At 36.3% G+C, this 19163-nt stretch overlaps 2 protein-coding genes across 8 annotated transcripts; one reads left to right on the top strand and one right to left on the bottom strand.

The window, feature by feature from the left end:
* Positions 1–174: 174 nt before the first annotated feature.
* On the top strand, positions 175–14291 carry Iml1 (GATOR complex protein Iml1). Of its 7 annotated transcripts, none has more exons than XM_043413661.1 (25): positions 175–1226; positions 1858–1983; positions 2453–2924; positions 3011–3207; positions 3291–3574; positions 3657–3877; positions 3982–4200; positions 4281–4460; positions 4694–4840; positions 5863–5871; positions 6776–6993; positions 7204–7409; positions 7499–7673; positions 7926–8126; positions 8823–8897; positions 8982–9083; positions 10019–10092; positions 11507–11617; positions 11756–11963; positions 12301–12409; positions 12482–12712; positions 12874–13034; positions 13204–13372; positions 13527–13843; positions 13935–14291. In XM_043413661.1, the coding sequence occupies exons 1-25, from the start codon at positions 876–878 to the stop codon at positions 14136–14138; spliced, it is 4767 nt and encodes a 1588-aa protein (XP_043269596.1). In that variant the 5' UTR covers positions 175–875; the 3' UTR covers positions 14139–14291. The 7 variants fall into 7 exon arrangements, with proteins under 7 accessions (XP_043269596.1, XP_043269597.1, XP_043269599.1 ...); XM_043413662.1 differs by lacking the exon at positions 10019–10092 and adding an exon at positions 10638–10708; XM_043413664.1 differs by lacking the exon at positions 8823–8897.
* LOC122407449 (rac GTPase-activating protein 1-like) lies at positions 14204–19162 on the bottom strand. Its single transcript, XM_043413668.1, has 11 exons — positions 19144–19162; positions 18415–18583; positions 18098–18300; positions 17506–17660; positions 17024–17432; positions 16662–16831; positions 16433–16559; positions 15487–16017; positions 15234–15409; positions 14731–14781; positions 14204–14467 (listed from the first exon to the last, which is right to left on the bottom strand). Exons 2-11 carry the CDS (start codon positions 18494–18496, stop codon positions 14449–14451), a joined length of 1923 nt encoding a protein of 640 aa, XP_043269603.1. The 5' UTR covers positions 18497–18583; positions 19144–19162; the 3' UTR covers positions 14204–14448.
* Position 19163: the final 1 nt, after the last annotated feature.

Genomic DNA, 19163 nt, shown 5'->3' on the forward strand with positions numbered 1-19163 from the left:
TAGTCGAGATAAAATGAATAGTTAAATTCTCAACGACTTGGGAGTCGCATCAGCTGTTAGGCTGATTTCCGTGAGCCACGCGGGCCTGCGCGTGCGCATAAGACTGTCCTTGTCTAGCGCATGGCCCGCGCGGCTTACTGAACCCCCACTATTTCTTTCTCCGAAAAATTGGGCGAAGTGAAACTTTGTTGTTATGTTCTAATTAATTGAGACTTTAGTGTGAGAGTATCAAAATTGTGATTTCTGAACTTCCGTCGATTGCCTCCATAAGGGGACGTGTTTCATACAGTAAAATGCACAACTTCGAGAATTTATTACGAACGAACGAAACGGTCAATGTTGCTCAAATTTCGGGAATAGCTGCGTATAGTCTTTGTTTATAACTCATAAAAATTTCAAGTCCGTATCTTTATCTTTGCGTAATAGCCGATCCCCTTTTATAGCTATTTTTCTCGCACTTTTACATAGCGACAAATGGATATATCATAAGAAATACAATATATCAGTTTGAACGTTTTTACTGCTGAAAATCGGACGAATATATCTCCGTTTTCATAAGGACATTAGATGCATTCGAAAAATAAAGATTGTCCAACAGAATGATAAGAGTATCGGTATGATTAGATATGAAATGAGACAAAAACAAATCCATTAGACTCTCCATTTCTTCGCACGGATTATATATATAATGAAGAAAGTGGAAAAGGCCAATTCATTTTCATTTTACGGTTAAAGCAGCTAACTTCAAGTGAACAAATCATATGGAATCGTTGATGTATATAGTGATAGTTAACGACGGCTGCACAGTTTGTGTGGCGTGTGCCACGTGCAGACGACTAAAACTGAGTGTACAAAATTGAAACTGAGAACGGAGAATGAAACTCTTTAAACTGATTGTTCATCAGAAAAACTTTAGTGGTGAAGATTTAATAATAAATCCAAAGGATTATCCAGGAATTCAAACAGGAGATGTCGTCGAAATCTATCATCCTGAGGATGAATTTAGTAGGCTGTTGTTGCAAGTCACAGCATTCAAAGAAGATCTACAAGGTCGTGAAACAATTAGCATTGAGAATAATGTAGCGACGATGTTTCAATTACGTACATTCGCCGATGTTTACATGAATATTGTTAATCCAAATGACGTTGCTCTCGATTCGATTGAACTTACCTTTAAGGACCAATATATGGGAAGAAGCGAGATGTGGCGTTTGAAAAACAGTTTGGTAAGCAGCTGTTTTCATTTCTTTATTATGATTAATGAAAGCGAATGAATTTCAAAATACGATATAAAATTGATAAGAAGCGGTAAATTACATTAGACTAATCTCAAGAATGGAACTTTTTCAGATGCCAAATTTCCAATTAAAATTTGATTTTTGTATTTCAATTTTTATTGTACAATAGGATTAACATATGAATTTTCTATATGATGGAAAATGTTGAAGGAATAAACGTTTGAATTTTTTTTTTAATCTCGTAGTATTAGTTGTCATCGTCATTAATATTTGTGGAAAATGAATACTTTTGACATTCATAATTATTGTTCCGAAATATGTGAAGAAATCTTCCATTGTGTGATCCCTTTTTTGGCAATGACACTGAAGTTTGCAACGTTGGAGTCCAACGAAATGATTTTAAAAAAGCCTCCAATAATTCCAGTAATTCTCGAATTTCGTTCCCTGTCGAATTTGCAATGAATGTGACTCAGTCAACAAAGCGTTGAAGAAATTTATTTCAATACCATGATATTTTTAAGAAGACTTATATGTGGTTGGAAATTGGCAATAAATGATTCAGTGTGGCAGACAATGTGTTCATAATATTTATAAATACTATATGATTATTATTTTGTAGGTAAACACATGTGTATACATGAGTAAAAAAATAGAATTCTGCGGTGGAAATATAAGATGCCAGGTATACGAAATGTGGTCACAAGGTGATCGTGTAGCGTGCGGTGTTATTACCGATGACACAAAGGTTAGTAAAAATTGAATGCGAATCAGCGATGAATGGGATAAAGAAGATTACTTTATTGTCAATTTCATAATTCTACAAAGTTTTCTAAAAGCTTAAGATATTACAAGTTTATGTGTAAAGCAATCGTAAAATTGTTTACTCTCATGAGCACAGCAGCAAATTCGATTTTATAAATCAATGTTTAGAAAAATGTTGAGATCTATGTGATTTAAGAATTTGCGATAAGATATTTTAGAAAAATATAGATCTACAAATAATGCCTTTATAATAGTACTTCCTGAGAAATAATATTTAAAAAATTCAGTTTACAACAAAACATGGACACATTTTTTAAATTTCACAAACACTGAACTCTCAGGATGCTTCTGCATTCGCACGTTTCATCATAGTATGTTTCTGAGTATGAAGCATCGGATAAGGAAAATCACTTTACCAATACAACTTGATTAATGAATGGAAAAAATTGCAGGTAGTATTTCGTTCGTCAACGAGTATGGTTTACCTATTCATTCAAATGAGCTCGGAAATGTGGGATTTCGATATTCACGGAGATCTTTATTTCGAAAAAGCAGTGAATGGTTTTCTTGCTGATCTTTTCCAAAAATGGAAGAAAAGTGGTAGCAATCACGAAGTGACGATAGTTCTTTTCTCTCGAACTTTTTACAATGCCAACAGCTTGGAAGAGTTTCCTAACAACATGCGAGAATGTTTGCAACAAGATTACCGAGGCAGATTCTACGAAGACTTTTACAGAGTGGCAGTGCAAAATGAGAGATTCGAGGACTGGAGTAACATCCTCGTTCAGCTGAGAAAATTATTCACCGATTATCAAAAAATCGTACTCGAGTACCACGAAAAGCCGGAAATCAATATGCCTGAAGCGACAAATTCCACTGCTGCGCAAGGAAATTTCTTAGAAGTTCTCAACATGTCCTTAAATGGTAATCGAAGTTCAGCTAAATTGTCCTTAATATCGCAAATAGAATAGTGAATTATCAAACTTTTCATTTCTCTAATAATTTCACAGTTTTTGAGAAACATTATCTGGATCGAAGTTTCGATAGAACTGGTCAATTGTCTGTGGTAATAACTCCTGGGGTTGGAGTTTTTGAAGTTGATAGAGAACTCACGAATGTAACCAAACAACGAATTATTGATAATGGTGTCGGTAGTGATTTAGTCTGCGTCGGAGAACAGCCATTGCACGCTGTTCCATTGTTGAAGGTATTCATTCATTTTTTAATTTTTCGAACAATTATTATCGTTTGTATGGAAAAAAAGAAATTGAAGTTTGAAAAAACTTTCAGTTTCATAACAAAGATGCATCGATCAACGTTCCAGACGACTATAGCATGCCTCATTGGATAAATTTGAGTTTTTACTCAACAAATAAAAAGATGCCTTACTCGACGTTTATACCACGTATAAAATTGCCCCAAAAGATATCGAAACAGCCTATGGAAAATGGCAAATTGTTATGCAAAACAAAACTGCTGCAGGAGGAAACGAGGGAATGTCTTCATAATCCCCTGTTTGATTACGATGCCTACGACTCTCAAGTATTTCAGTTACCGACGATTCACGCTTCAAGGTAATTCGTCGAGGAATTTATCTTCCACGAGTCTTATATCTGGGAAATTAAATTTTCGCTCATTCTTTTTGTTTTTTTATAGAGCATCAACAAGAACGAAAAAAACTAGTGTCGCTTGTATGGAAACCCATAATAATGCCCAAGCTTTGAAATTACTAAAACGAAAAATGTCTGACCCTGACATTCATCATCCTGTTCCGGATGTTCATCCTCCACCTGCTATAACTCCTCGAAGCGCTGCCATTTCCATTCCTTACAGGAGTGATGATGTTGGCAGAAGTGACAGTGACGCAGAAACTCACGGTAACGAATATAACATTTAAATTTGTTCAAGTTTTATTTTCATATTATCTAAAAAATTTAGAAAAATACGAAGAATAATCGAACTTGCATTTTTTTTATCAAAGGAGTAACGCGAACTTCGGTGAAGAGTGACGTGATCGATACTGAAATTTCCCCGCCATTTAGGCCGGTAGTGGGTAGTGCCGGAAGTCCTACGAATCCGATCGCCCAACCTGTAAATTTGCATCGACCCGGCCGAGCGCTCATAAATCCTTTCGATCCGTCACATGTGACAATAAAACTAACGAGCAACCGACGTCGTTGGACACACATTTTTCCAAAAGGTTTGTAGAAACATTAAAACAGATCGAACTCATCATTGTCATCGATTGAACTTTTTAGTGTTTTGTTCATACTTCCTCAGGTCCTACAGGCGTTCTCATACAGCAGCATCATTATCAAGCTGTACCGGCACAACCACGTTCCGAACAACAAACCGATACGAACTCAACTGTGAGTGATTCACCGATCGATCAAACTCTTGGTTCGGCAACGACACAAGGACCAATTTCTCGATCAGCATCGCAAGTGAACTTTCAAGATCGTACGTGCGACATTTTTTATTACAAATTTATTACGAATACACTGTAATAATATGCCACAATCATTTTCAAGGATACATTACAAATATATTCCAACAAATATTAATTCACAAATTAACATGCTTTTTTACAAACAGAACAATTTAATAAATTTTTATTGAATTTAAGACTATTATAATACATTTAAAATAGGTTTCTCGAAAAATATTGTAACACCGTATGATCTAATCAACAGATGGAAAATTGAAAACACAGAGGCCAAGTCTCCCACTTACGAGCGTTGACAAATGTGGTCAAAGCGGTTCGTCAGTCGTTAATAAAAGTTTGACTCTTTTGTGGGGTGCAACAGGTGAACAAGAGTGGACTCCCGCACTGACAACAGGTTGGTTCATGAGTTATAGTCTATTCGATTAGCTGTCTGGAGGTATTTATTGAAGTATTTTATTCTCGAAGCCGATTTTCGTTAACAATTAAGAAAAAAGTTAAAGATAATATTTTTTAACAAATTTACTACAAAATTATTATTATTCCTGGGCAATGAAAAAGAGATTTCGAGACTCCAAATATCGGTAAATCCGAAATGAAGCGCTTCATTCATCAATTTGATGTCTTCGACGAAGTTTTAGTCTCGTGAATATACATTGTTGGAATATACTCGCGAGTACATTACGATAACATCGTTTATTTCATTGTCATATTTACACTAAAATCATGTGCATGAATTATCGGACTACATCGTTACCATCCAAAAATGCACATCGACAATCATCATTTTTTCAACAATCAACTGATGATTCTTCACTGACGAATCAGCTTATTTGGTACGCAAGAAGAAATGCACGAACTTAATAATGACGAAGAGAACGAAATTATCAGATATACGTTGGTTAACGCAGTCGTCTGTAATTTATTTTCTAGAAAATCTACATTTGTCTCGTTTTAGATGCCTGCGAATCTATAAACTCGTATTTCATAATCAGAATTCATAATCGAATTATTCCTCTAAAGTATCAACCCGTCCCGTCACAACCTGATCGAAAGCAATTAATTAGTAGAATCGAAGTTCTCGTCCATTTTTTATGAACCTCGTCACCCAGATTTCTGCAAATGACACATAAAAAAAGAAATTTTTCGAAAGTTTTCGGAGTTATAAACTTTTCCCTTCGAAATTTAGTCTTGAACTTCCAGGGCTATATTTTTCCAGAATTTTCAGCCTAAACCATAGCAGTGCTGGATTGGCGAATAAATAAAAACGTTTTTTCTTGTTGCCCCTGATTATCGCAGCGACGAGATTAATGCCTATCAAATTTATTTCCATGCTGTGGTACTGTACGTCTTGTTGGGACGCAACGCTGGACGTATTGATGCGCGTGTGATGTGCTACTATGATGTCACATTAAACAGCAATCATAGGTTAGCGCTAAATATTAATGAGCGTCTGCTACAAAGAAATATTTGTTATTATTTTTTTAGGATATGGGTCTGTAGACTATTCTAATTTCCCTAATGGCTAATTGTGTCCCTAAAGCCAATTAGCACCTGTCACTACAGTAGATTCGTGGATAGGCAATCTAACATTTATTATTATTTTTTTTCAACATTTATGCACGCTATACACTCCTATTAATCCTAATGTCTCTCTTTCGTTGAGACGAAAGCAGCTTTATTAATCTTTCGTTATACTATGTTACAGTTTTGTTTCATCTCTGCATGGTTTCGACGAAAATCCACTTCCAGAACAGACTGTGGAAGATTTTCTTAGCGTCGAGTCGTACACCGATGTTTCATTTTTGTTTACACTCCTGAGCTTTCTTGTTTTCCTCACTTTTGTATGAACCATACAATTTTCATGGATCGACATCGTCGCGACGAAACTTCGTTTTCGTCGATTACGTCCATCACTCTCCTACTATCACTTGCATCATTTTCACACTCACACCGCCATTCTATTTTGTAGTTACTATTCACTCTTCACTCTCAGTAGCATGAAAACAGGGATGGAAAAATTTTTGGAACTACTTTCATTACAAAGTGGAGAAAATCAACGCTTCGAAACGTATTTATCTTTATTTTCAAATATTCGAATAATTATAAATTCTGGAACAGCTCGTGTGCAAAGTCGTATATTTGGCAGTACATTTTTTTCCAAAAATGATTTTCATTCACTTGTCGCAGCTTTGATATATTGCACCGTAATCTATATTGTACATAGACGTGAATTATTTGTTGTTGACACGTGGCTTGGCATAAAGAAATGTAAATTATTTGATGAATTAATCGTTGACAATAAGATTCTCACATTTTTATAAACAATCAGGCGTGGACTGGAAGTCTTTAACTATCCCCGCATGTTTGCCCATCACTACGGATTATTTTCCGGACAAGAGAAGTCTTCAGAATGATTATTTAGTCTCCGACTATAATCTACTGCCGGATGACGTTAATGCTGATTTTGCTCAACAACGAGCAATTTACAAAAAACCTCTCACAACTGCGGAAGTTTTCAAAGAACTTGTTTCTCAACGTTTAGCTCAAGTGAGGATACGTCGTTAGATTTTAGTATTGACTTGTAATTTTTTAGTTTTGGATATTGGTTTGATTTTTTAAATTATTTTATTGTAATCTTACCAAAATTACAAAAATAATTCAATATTTGTGAAAAGTTGAAAAGCATTAAAAGAACTCTGGTCAATTTTAATCACGTCGAATTCGATTGGGTTCTCATTTGATCGTTTGTCTTCTCAGGGTTTTCAATTGATCATACTTCCACCGAATAATGTACAAAAATCAACGACACCAGGAAGCAACAATGTGCCGCCAGTGAGTTCTGTTATGCGTGGTAGACAGACCGAGGCTGAACCCAAGGAAGAATATTTGCTGAGTATTGGCAGGATTTTTCACAAAATCTCGCTCTGCGGAAATTCTATAACCGTTACGAGATACAGACCTCGGTGAATGGTTTTTCAATCCGAAAATTGATCTACTACGAACAAGGGAAACGAATTGACGTTAGTTTATTTCTTTAAATAATTTTTTGCAGTCACCCTTATCCACCTTTTAATATCCACTATCGATATCGATTCCACGCCCCTCATCACGACACTTACGAAGTATCATGGGTTTCGTTTACGACGGAAAAACTCGAGAATTACAACTGGAATTATTTGGATCACTATATCTGCACGAGGGGAGACACGGATTTTACTCTAGTCGAGGTAGCTCTTTGATTTTTTTTCCCTCATAGCTAAATTTGAATAAAGATACAAAGAGATTATGAGTGATGATGCGATAATCTCACGAATAGACTGATAAAAATCCTATAAATAGACATAAATAGATATGAAGGATCTTGGATTCACAGGTCTCAAAATACTATGAAATTTATGGCTGTACGATTACGGAACACGATTTGTATTTAATGATCTGTTATTATTTTTTATTAATTTGACTATTCTCACGGTTCGTAGGCATTGAAATACTGGCGATTCCGGATGTTTCTCTTGCCTCTGAATAACTTGGCAACCCGAAGAATATTGGAAGGTTCTTCGAGATGTGATATTTATACGCCACCGACGAATCACGAGCAGGCTCAATTGATGGACGGTTTTTTACGATTTATTGAGGGTTATTTGAACAAAATACGTCGGCCCAATCCCAACAAAAATTGGGTAACGAAAATACCACAGACGTGTCCAAAGACTACAGCAAAATAATAAGGGCTTAGTTCATTCTGTTTGAAATGAAAGTTTTAGGTTGTCGAGTGCACCTTCGAGAGATACTCGATTTTATTTTCTTTTTATCGACGTTTTTTTGCGAATGGATATTTGTTTTTCTGAACGTATTGCATGGACACTCTATTTGTTAGCCTTTGAATCAAAATTTTGCATGCAAACACGAAAGTAACATTTGAAGGTATTTCTAAAATAACGTCGTAGTTTACAGTTCAATTGCTTGTTGCCACTCCATTAATAATTTTCACCTCTGCTGATTGAACAATTCACTAATTAAGGGGTTATTCTACTGGGAAACTGGAATCAAAGTAACTTTCAATGCCCTCCAACTTGCCCATGTTGACAAACAATGCAGAAATTTTCACAAAGAAATCTTCGCACGTACACAATGTATTGGTGGGCGGAAACAGGAAAGAGTTTAATTATCCTCATACAAAAATTGATGCTTCTGGGGTTTCTTCTCGAATTCGCAATACTGTGAAATTCATTTCAATGAATTTTAACGTCAACCCTGTGTATTAAATTTTGAAGAGAATTATCTGTAGAATAACCCCTTAGGGCGAATGAACCTTGTGAATGCATTGCTCTTATTTTTCTCCCTTTTCCTCCCCGAACTGATATTTTCCTCAACAGGGCACGAGGCGTTCTTACCTTCGTAAAGGAAGTGTTCGTAGTTTCGACAGCAGCGGAATTATCGTAGATATTATTGTTCGTATGCTCGTAGATACGTCGTAGCTTGCAGTTAGCACGAATCTCTATAGGAGAGAGAGAGTTCAGCATGCTATGTTTCAGAGCCCGACAGCTATGGGTGGTACTCGTGAGAATACCCGAGATCCTGCGACACACTTGACACGACGCAGGCACAGCACGAGCCTGATCACCCTCACTAACCAGGTACTTCCCCTCCTATAACTTTCTCTCTCTTTCTAGCCGAGGTCCAAACTTCAACGGAGACATCTTACGATTTTTCGAATATATATGTTAATTCAATTGTGAGAAAAAAAAAGTTACATTATTTTGTGAGATTACATTAACACTACTAACATTTTACACTTGGTGACAGAAGCATTTTAACAATGAACTCGTGAGTCGAAATACTTGTTTTGGAAACTGTAAAATTGAGCGCCAAAAGTAAAAATTTTAGTGCGTACTTTCGAATTCGATTTCTCAGCTTCAATCAAACGAATTCATTTGGAACTTAACAAAAGGTTTTTCCATCCACAGCTAAGTTTTTTATACCAATTTTTCTTAACACGATGACTAGAAATTGTTTCGAAACCGAACATTCCGCAAAAACTGCGCTGACTTTTAAAATTTCAATTCAGACTGCACTGTCAATTCTCCAGATGGACTGTATAAAAAAATACACGAATATCTCAATCTCAGAAAATTGTTAGAATCCAAACATAACATCATTGGAATTATAATTGATTTGGGTTCCTTGTCGATGAAATTTTCTATAAATCTACAAAAATTCAGTTACCAAAACTAGTATGTTCACCTTCATTTGTTTGCATGTAGTGCTAGTTTTTCCATTAACCGAAATCAATGTTATTTCACTCGATAGCTTGTGTTATCAAAAATGTATCGCACCATTATTGCTTTTTCTTCTCCATTTAGGTTCATAGAGAGCGTAAGAACGATCGAGAAATTCCTTGTATATAAATTCGAAGTAAATATATCGTTTAAAATACGAATTTGTTGCAGTATTGTCGTTGTTGCTTTCATGTTACATGAGATTCGTCAAGCTTCTTTTATAACCGTATTGCGTAATCATGCTCTAAAATAAATTCATCCACATTGATCAGTATTTCACACATACTTTCCAGACAAATCTAGTTGGAAGTTCTCCTTTCCGGGAACGACTGGGAAGCAACCGCCTACCTGAAAAGCCCAGACCAAGGTTTGACACGCTCCAATCGAACGACTGCGAGAAATGTTTGCTTCATACTGAGCTCGTGTACAACTTTTTTTCATTATTTTTCTTTTCTTTTTTTTAACTTTTTCTTCATTACAGAAATGGCTGTTTTCACTGGTGTTTTTGTTATTTCTCTTCTCACAACTGCACGTTGTTTATAATACAAAATTTTCTATGACCATTTGTGACTGAAACGAATACAGCTAATAATTCCCTCTCCTGTAGAACAAGCTATAATGTAGTTTCCCTCCAAATCTATAAATGGGGAAAGGGTTCCGTCAATCCTCATTCGTATGCATCAATATTGTCTTTTTTACCTATTTGTACGTCACTTTTTTTCATTTTTTGTATTATTATTCGTTCGAATCGTAATTTCATGCAGAGTAATTGATCGAATTCGTAAAATAAAATTGTCCAATTGTAAATATTCGATAATTTTTTTACGATAATTCGTACGATATTCTCTGAATGAAATTGTTTAATTTTCCAATTTTTTGGCAAGTGAGTGAGTGACGGGGTTCTCTGTTCAGGAAAAGCATGTGGTGAGTAACGCTGCAGCTGTTCGCACGTTCCTCGACACTCCTCGCTACGTGCCGAACAGGTTGGTCTTCCTCCGCTTATATCTTTTCTTCTCTACCATTCTATCGTCCGAGGCCCGAATTTTTAGTTACTTTTTGGTAATGAAATGATCATTGGAAACTGTTGCTCCTCTTTTTAGAAATTCGATAAATTAAAAAAAAAAACCACAAAAAATAATGGCAAAACGTAAGTTGAAAGTATCCCAGCCTGTTCCAATAACACTTCAACAATGAGTATAGTGAAACAATCGAATGTTCATTTTTTTCCCAAACTTTCATTTCGATCTTTTATGAGTTTCACGTTTTTAGTGCGAATGTTATGTGTTAAACAACTTTTCAATTGCCACTCCCGTTACCGCTCCACGAACAATGTTTTTTCTGATGATTCCTTGAGTGTAATATTGTAAGAGTAATTTATTAAATTACCTTTTTGTTTTGTAAAATGAATCATTAAGCACTCATCGAAGATGAGAGGCCAAACTGACAAAGTGTGTCAATGCAGTGACCAAATTTGCGTGTTTCACAACAGGATCCATTAGGATCTTGTTGAGTAATAAAAAATTTCGATGACGAAATAAAAGAAAAGTCAATAGATGGAGACTTTCCTCGAATTACCAAAGAAAATCAATTATTCTTCACCGCAATCTTGACTGGCATTTTCAATGATTGATACTTTTCAAATGTGAATGTTATTTGTTGAATGCGATTTTTAATATTTCGTACGTGCATCTCGAACACATTTTTTCCCATCAATCAATCTCTCATGGACCTGCGAATTAGTTTCAATACTTTTGGTTTGCATAAACTCGTGGGGGATCTAGATCAGGATCGAAAGTGATGGATCGAGGAAGAGTTTCGCCAGCCAGTGAGGCTGTTCTCCCCCTTGCTTTGGAAACGTCGCAACAGGAATACTCAGACGTCACTGAAGAAAAGTAAGTTCCACAATTTTTTGCCAAACTTTTCAGGCATTTACCAATTCGCGATTGCTGTACATCAGTCTATTGCATTTTGCATCAATACATCGAGTAATTTAATTGTCTCTATACTCGCCTTAATTTTCATTTTCCTAGCTCCAACACCGAGGTCACGAAAATCAAGAGCAACACTCCTAACAGCGAAATTTTAGAAGCTATGAGAAATCTACAAACAGGAGTCGGTTTTCTCACCCAGCATCCATCCTTGCCTAGTCAAACTTTCGTCAGTGCCGACGCTGTACAATGGCTTAATAAACATATCGAAGGCGGTGTCACAGTCGAGAACGCTATAAAAATCATGAAGGTTCGACAAGTTTTACTTGGTTTTGAGAAAATCAGGGTCAAAAACCTCCTCAGTCTTTTCTATTATTTTATGTTAACAATGAACGAAAAAAAATGAGGTACGATTACACTTGATGTTACATAAAACTGTTGAGACAAAACCAAATCGTGGACATGTAAGATTTCAAAATTGTTCGCATCCAGAAGCCCAAAACCTTTCGGTAATCTTTATTCGCAATTTAATCAATCAGTTTTAACATCTATAAGCCGAAAAGTCAAAAGTCGGATCATACTTTTTCAGGCCCTGTCCCGATTGACATCTAATTTTGCTTTTATTCATGTACGTGAATTTTCAACAGGGTATGATTACGGATCGATTGATATGTCACGCTTCCGGAGATTTTTCAAAGCCTTTTATCCTCGGATTCTACCTTTACTACATAGTCCAGGATAAAGATGCGCAAAAAGGTGCGTAATCCTAAAAGACCTCATTCGTAAGCGTGTACTTTCATTACTCGTTTCTTTATCCTATTTCTGTAGCCGCCGATTACTCGCCGCCACTTTGCGATCTTCAGAGCTTCGAAAACGAATGGGTCGAGGTTGAGATGAAAGCCCCGGAAGGATGGTGCGAACCATCAGCGACGACACTTGGGACAAGCGTTTCGACTCCGATGTCGATCCCGAGTTGCGAAAACATCGATGAATCTAACATTCCATCATTTTTACGTGACGAGCTTGAAATCACAGATACGAGTGACAAAGATTGGCGGGGTACAATAATTTTACTTAGACACACAAAAGTTCTATAAATATTTACCGACAGTTTGAAAATAATCAATGAAGTTTGGAAAAATAAAGAAAAAATCTGGGTAGGATAGCTTCAGCCACAATTTTCAATTGCATTTTCTCAATATCTTACTATTCATTTTCAGTTCCACCTTACAAACACACTCATCTCGACATAGACTTGATCAATCGAAGCGATAGAATCGAATGGGGCCATTTAAGGTACCAATCACTATTTAGGTCAGATCGGTCGTACGAACTCGTTGTGCAATGGGTCGCTTCCTCCGGAAGTATTGTCGCTGAGCTTGTAAGTAAATGAAAATAAAAATATAGATATACATATATTTTCTATTATAGATATTTTGCGGTAGAAGTATTGGCTTTGTTCACATTTTGTACAAAAAAAAAGTTGCAAGGTTTCCTTACCTTCCCAAAATTTGACGCAAGTTTCGAGATCAACATTTGCGATTCCCCAGATTTTTCAATGGCAGCGGAAGGCCCAAATGTGGGGTATTCAAGTCGTACCAATACCAAGCGATCTACTCGCACTTCCGTACACTCTTAAGAGTGATCCACTACGAGGACCAATTTTCATTCCACTGGATACCGAATGTCTCATGGTGAACAAGCGTTATCTCTTCGAAGGTACGTCAGTGCGATCATTTAATAAATTCGATCTCAGTAATCGAATCTTATTGAAATGGAAAAGCACTTTATTTTAATTAAACGAAATTTACAAATGTGCCGAAAATATTTTTACTTGATCATCGACGGATGAAACAATTTTTTGCTTTTGTAGAATTTCGAGAAGACACGTACGCTCAACGATTGTTCCTGTTACAAGAAGCAATACTCCAAAGATTTGGTTTTATACCTTGCCAGCTCGAAAATAGCGAAAACGATCATCAATACGTTCACATTACGGGAAATGTTTTCGTGCTCGTGCCATCGACAGTATCAACGAGACCGAGACCTCGAACTGGAACAAGTATCGTGAGAAGATCAACAGGACAAAAAAGATATCCTGTTCATCCTGACCAACCAAGTCCTCATGAAGCTTATATAACAAGGCATGTCAGTGGGAAAAACAAGGATGACTACAGTATGGATCGAAGGGTAAAATTATTTCAATCACCGGCGTACACAGGACACTGAGGTGGAGTTAAGTAAATGAAAAACCATACAAGATACTAAATCAATTTTTCAGATGGGATTTCTATGGTCATGGAATCACATGGTCAGCAGAAAATGGAAATCAATTTCCACGTCAGCTGGCGATGAGATATTTCAGAAGAAAATCATTCAAGATTTCAGACATTTTTGTTCGAACGGAGACAACAGATTGAAACTTTTCTGGGAATCTTGCTGGGAGTTGAAGGAGAAATCTTGTACAAGAGTCCACGAAAATTAAGCTCCCAATTATTATTTGTACAAAATGCCTATATCTGAACCGTCGACAAATACTTGACTCGTTCATTGCAAAATTAATATTTTATTCTGTAATTATTGTTGATACATTTATAGTTGTTGTAATAAAAGTAATAAAAAAAAAAATGAAATTGTTTACAATCGGTTATAAACTTTTTCGCTTCGTGCGTCAATTAAGTCACTTTCAAACATCACGTTCCATTTCTTCGCTACTCAATTTGTGCACTTCCTTCGGTGCAGTATTATTTTTTCTCTTGAAAACAAAAAATCCGCTTTACTATCAGATTCGTGCTTTAATCGCCACTACCATCCCTACAACGTACCAAAAAGCAATTTTCCATTAATATTTTGAAATAAACGGAGTTGAAAACAAAATACCACTAAGTTTAATTCCAAATTCATGACATTTTGGAAATAATTCGTAACCAGAGATTCATGCCACCGTGAGTTTTTGATCGGTTGTTTTCCTACAACTAAAGTACATTTGATATTGGAAAAAAGAAAACTAGACGTTGGTCCTCGCATATATTTTATATATTAAATTATAATATTTCTATGCCCTCTAAAAAGCTGACCTTGACGGTGGTGTAGCGAAGTACTTTTTGTTTTTCCTCAAAAATGTTCGACTGCAAAAGAAAAGAAAGAGTTCGAGTATAAGAGAAGTCCCTAAAAGATAAATAAAATCGAGGTTGTTCAGCCTATGCGAATGTCAATAATTGACAATTCAACGAACTTACCAAAATTCTAGCGTACAGATGTTTAAAATATTCATATTCTGTTTGCCAATCATTGTAAAATACGATATTCATGAAACTGTTTAATGTTCCAGTAATTCATCATAGATGAACAGAAGGAATATTTAAAAACTCAAGAATAATAATTATTTATGAATTTTTGTACTCATATAATTTGTTAATAACTCTACCCTTGATAATGAACAAAGATAAAAATGTAAAGGAAAAAATTATCTCGGAACTTTCGAATTTTCTGCCGAATTCTTAATTATAGAATTTTCAGTTCAAGTTGCAAACACAGGCAAAACCAATTTTTATATACATTAAACGTGAGTTTAACATACCTAGAGCCGAGTGGAGTGTTGAAGAAACCGCGAGACGTGGTACGCTTGAGAAGTGACTCGGTCGATGGCGTGTGTCTCAATTCTCCAGTTTTCGGGGTTCCCATATCGTTAAGGCCTTCAGGATTAACGAAATTAGCCCAATAATCCGAGGGAATTTTCAACAAGCTTTCGACAATCTACAAACAAAATGGAAATGTTATAAGAAATGTTAAAAATAAAAGATACAAAGAAAAAAGATTGATGGGAAACCAACCGTCACTTGATTTTTCGTTTCAGTGAGCATCGAAGTTGGAGAAGGTTCTTGACAGCTGTAACCAACAAGCGTGGGTCCGAAAACCTTGGCGAGATTGCTAATAGGCATTTTGCATTCGGGACTGCTGGAGACTCGTTGCAAATGCAGAATAAGAAAAGCGAGAGTGTCGCGATTCGGCTGTGGCAGTTCCGAAATTGCTTGATAAAGTGCCGCGTCGGCATCTTGTTTGTCTGACATCGTAGTTGCACGAACAAAATCAGCCCAAAGCCCAACAGTGATTAGTGGCTCGCGCAACGATCTCAGAAAATCTTTCAAAGTCGAACAAATGGTGGATATGTCGATTTCACTCAAGTTCGGAGCTCCCTTATTTTTGAGGAATTTCTCCTTCAGGCACTTGACATCCGCGGAGCCACCGTTTACTCTGTACAAGCCTTGTTCACCCATACCACGTAATTCGACCTCATTTATACAGTGGACGACGAGAGACGGTACCATTGGTGGTATCATCGGCGTATAATCGGCAATTGTTCCCTGAAACCACATTCATCATTCTTTTTTCAGCGTATAAAGTATTGTTTCCGAATTTTTTTTACATTTTTTTTCTACAATTTTTTGAAAATTAATTTTAAAATTCTTGTTCGTTATGAATTATGTTTTTCTAATAATTTTATGACCTAGGAGGCGTTTTTTGTCCAAACATTTTACAAATTTCAACTCCATGAATGACAGACGTACAACGGTTGAACGAAGATTAGGAAAAACTTGAAAATCTTTATCAAATTTGATTAAATGAATTATAAATTTGAAACATCTGACAAAAATCGCTTCAGCTGTTTTCGAACTATTGGCCAAAATATGGAAAACTCCGTTTTACGTGAATTAACGTGACCGGGGAAGAAATTACGTGATAAGAATGTACATTCACAGCTCGTAAAAAAATAAGTACCGATATGCCACGGAGAGTGGGTGTATTTCCTGCTGGCACGCACGGAAGTGGAACGAGATCTTTGCATTCGCTATGGGCTGTTGCTCGACAATCGCGGCATTTTAATGCCACTTTACCAAATCTTATTCTGCGAGAAGAAAAAGCACACAAACAATTAATGATAAATTAATAAAAATTTTGTTTGCGATAAAGTAGCGGTAGTTTGAAATTCCTTACGAATAATGAGTACCTTTTGCCACAGGGGGAACAAATTTCAGGTTTTATGACTGTTTTCGCCGTGAAGCTGTGTCCTCGAGTGGTTTTTGAGTTTAGCGTATAACCACCAATATTCGGACTTGGTTTGAATACCCCTTCAGAGTCGGATCCCGATGTCATTATGTCAGCCATAGGAGCAGAAGGCTAAGAATGGAAATCATTCGTACACTCATTTTCTTGATTGAACATCAACTAGTATCATGTTTCTTTAGTAAACGATTTGTGCAAGTAATGATAAGTAATTTTTTATCTTTCGTGAGCGTAAAGTATCACGAATACTTCATCGCATCTTGGAAATTATAATTTTTTTCCATATCAAGCTTTCAAAGTACATACTTTGGTGTTGGTAATGAGAATGTCATTAGAATCCAAGGCCACAACTTTGGACCGACTGCGATCAGCACTCTTCCGTCGTTTCCGTGAACTGTGCAATTGTGGATCGTGATTTTCATCAGCAGGAATAGCCTCAATGACAGATGATGCTGTGATCGTTCCATCTTTTGGCATCATGACAGTAGTAGTCGCAACTATTTTGTCAGAATTATTGAGCTCTGCGACTTTATGCAATGTGCTTCTTCGTTTCTTTGTAGAATATTCACCGCTAGGTCTATGCTCTTTCCACTCGCGTTTTTTGTGATTTTGATTGAGCATTAAGCTTGTATCAAGATCGTCCTCGGATTTTGAGAAACAGCTGAGATCGCTTAAGAGTGAACCGGTGGAGTCCAGCTCCGCGATTGTATTGAGTCTGTGAATATTATTATATTTTAATGTGTGCATTCGAATTTCCTGTGACTAGAATTTGTTTCGCTACAACTCACTTATCATTGTGGTGCACATCTTTCAAGTGTGCGTTACTGTTTCGACCGTTCAAAGTAGTATTATTCAAAAATTGGAGCTTTTCTCTTGTCTCATCGTTCAGGTTTCGGCCTCCGTCGTTAAATAATAAGTCTCGTGCCAATGTGATTTGTCTTTCCTGAAATTTTTGAGATTCAACCACTTAAAGAAGTTTATAACGATAAAATCTTCCATTCCTAATTTTATTGGCATGATCCAACAAAAGTTCAGAAGTATATTTTGTATCAAAACACATCTTTTGCATTGTTAAAATTCAGGATTCTAATTTCTTGTTTCAAACTTGATTTTCAGTGCATTACAAAAAATATTCCAGTTTATTTTTCAACAGAGGCCAAGGTTTCTTGTTATTCTCTCAAATAGTTGGGAAAATGAATATCCTGGTAGGCAGAAACTAACTTTGACATTTGTAACAATTCAGTGATATTTCAATAGCCTTTTAAGTTTTTAACCCACCTCAGCTTTTGGATAGATAAAAATTCTGGTTTTTCATAACACAAAAATATATTGATGCGTGTAAAAAATTGATGTATTGCTTGCAAACATAAAGATTCTTACGAGTGAATTCCTTTGTTCTTCTGCAATTCGCCGTCTTCTTTTTTCCTCATCGAGAAGTCTTCTGGCATGGCTCAATTTCCTATCTAAATCGGCTGATTCGTGATGCGCTTTTTCCAGGGCAGAATGAAGCCGTTGACACTCTTGAACAGAGCCTAACCATTTTTGTCTAATTTCCTCCTGGTTCAGTGCAAACTGAAGGAATTCTGTGGCAAAGTTAGCAGAGTGAAAAGATTATTTCGCAAGAAAAAAATTGAAAATTTGCATGACAGAATAGAATTTCTATATTTTATTTGATGCTTTCACTTGCTTCCACCAACCTTCTTCGCACGAGCCATGAACGAGAACGTTCGTACACCGTACGAGTTCGTCGTGTGTAGCGAGTACCGAAAGTGTAGACATTTCTCCTTTTTATGGGTTACGTTTAAAACCTCAAAACGTTATAATCGTTGACAGACAAAATAACGAAATGATAAAAAGCGCCGCGCACTGAAAGTAGTCAACAATTTTCGCGGTTATTTTTGACCACACGCACCACCAGCAAGAATTAACCAATATCTCAATGCTTTTCGAAACACCGACTTATCCTTACGAATAAAATACCCTACGTTTCACTGAACATATTTATCGCCACAGTTTTTAAATATAATTTTACAACTATTTGACATTCAATTCTCTACGCGCTTGCTGAAGCTTGAGAACACCGTTAAAAAACTATCCGTTGACATCGTACACTGCGCGACTCCCGCTTGGACTCGTGTTGCCCCTTTGCCCTTCCCTTCCGACAATTTTCAAATTCAACCAACGGCAGGGCTTTTCAAGAAACGCCAGCGCCATCTGTGCAAGCCGGTTTGGTTGCAGTGCCCTCTGATGGACATGGATATCGACAGTGAAAAACTTAGTAAATTACTATATCGGTTGTCAGTAATGCAAAACTGCTAACGACTTTTTTTTTATTGAGTATATGTAAAAATGTACGAAAATTAATGAAATCGAACTTTTATTTGATGGTTATTTTCTATTTTAATAAATATACACTTTTTTTTTACTCATCAATCAACGATCCTGT

The sequence above is a fragment of the Venturia canescens genome, chromosome 3, assembly GCF_019457755.1.
Source record: "Venturia canescens isolate UGA chromosome 3, ASM1945775v1, whole genome shotgun sequence".
Classification (NCBI taxonomy): domain Eukaryota; kingdom Metazoa; phylum Arthropoda; class Insecta; order Hymenoptera; family Ichneumonidae; genus Venturia; species Venturia canescens.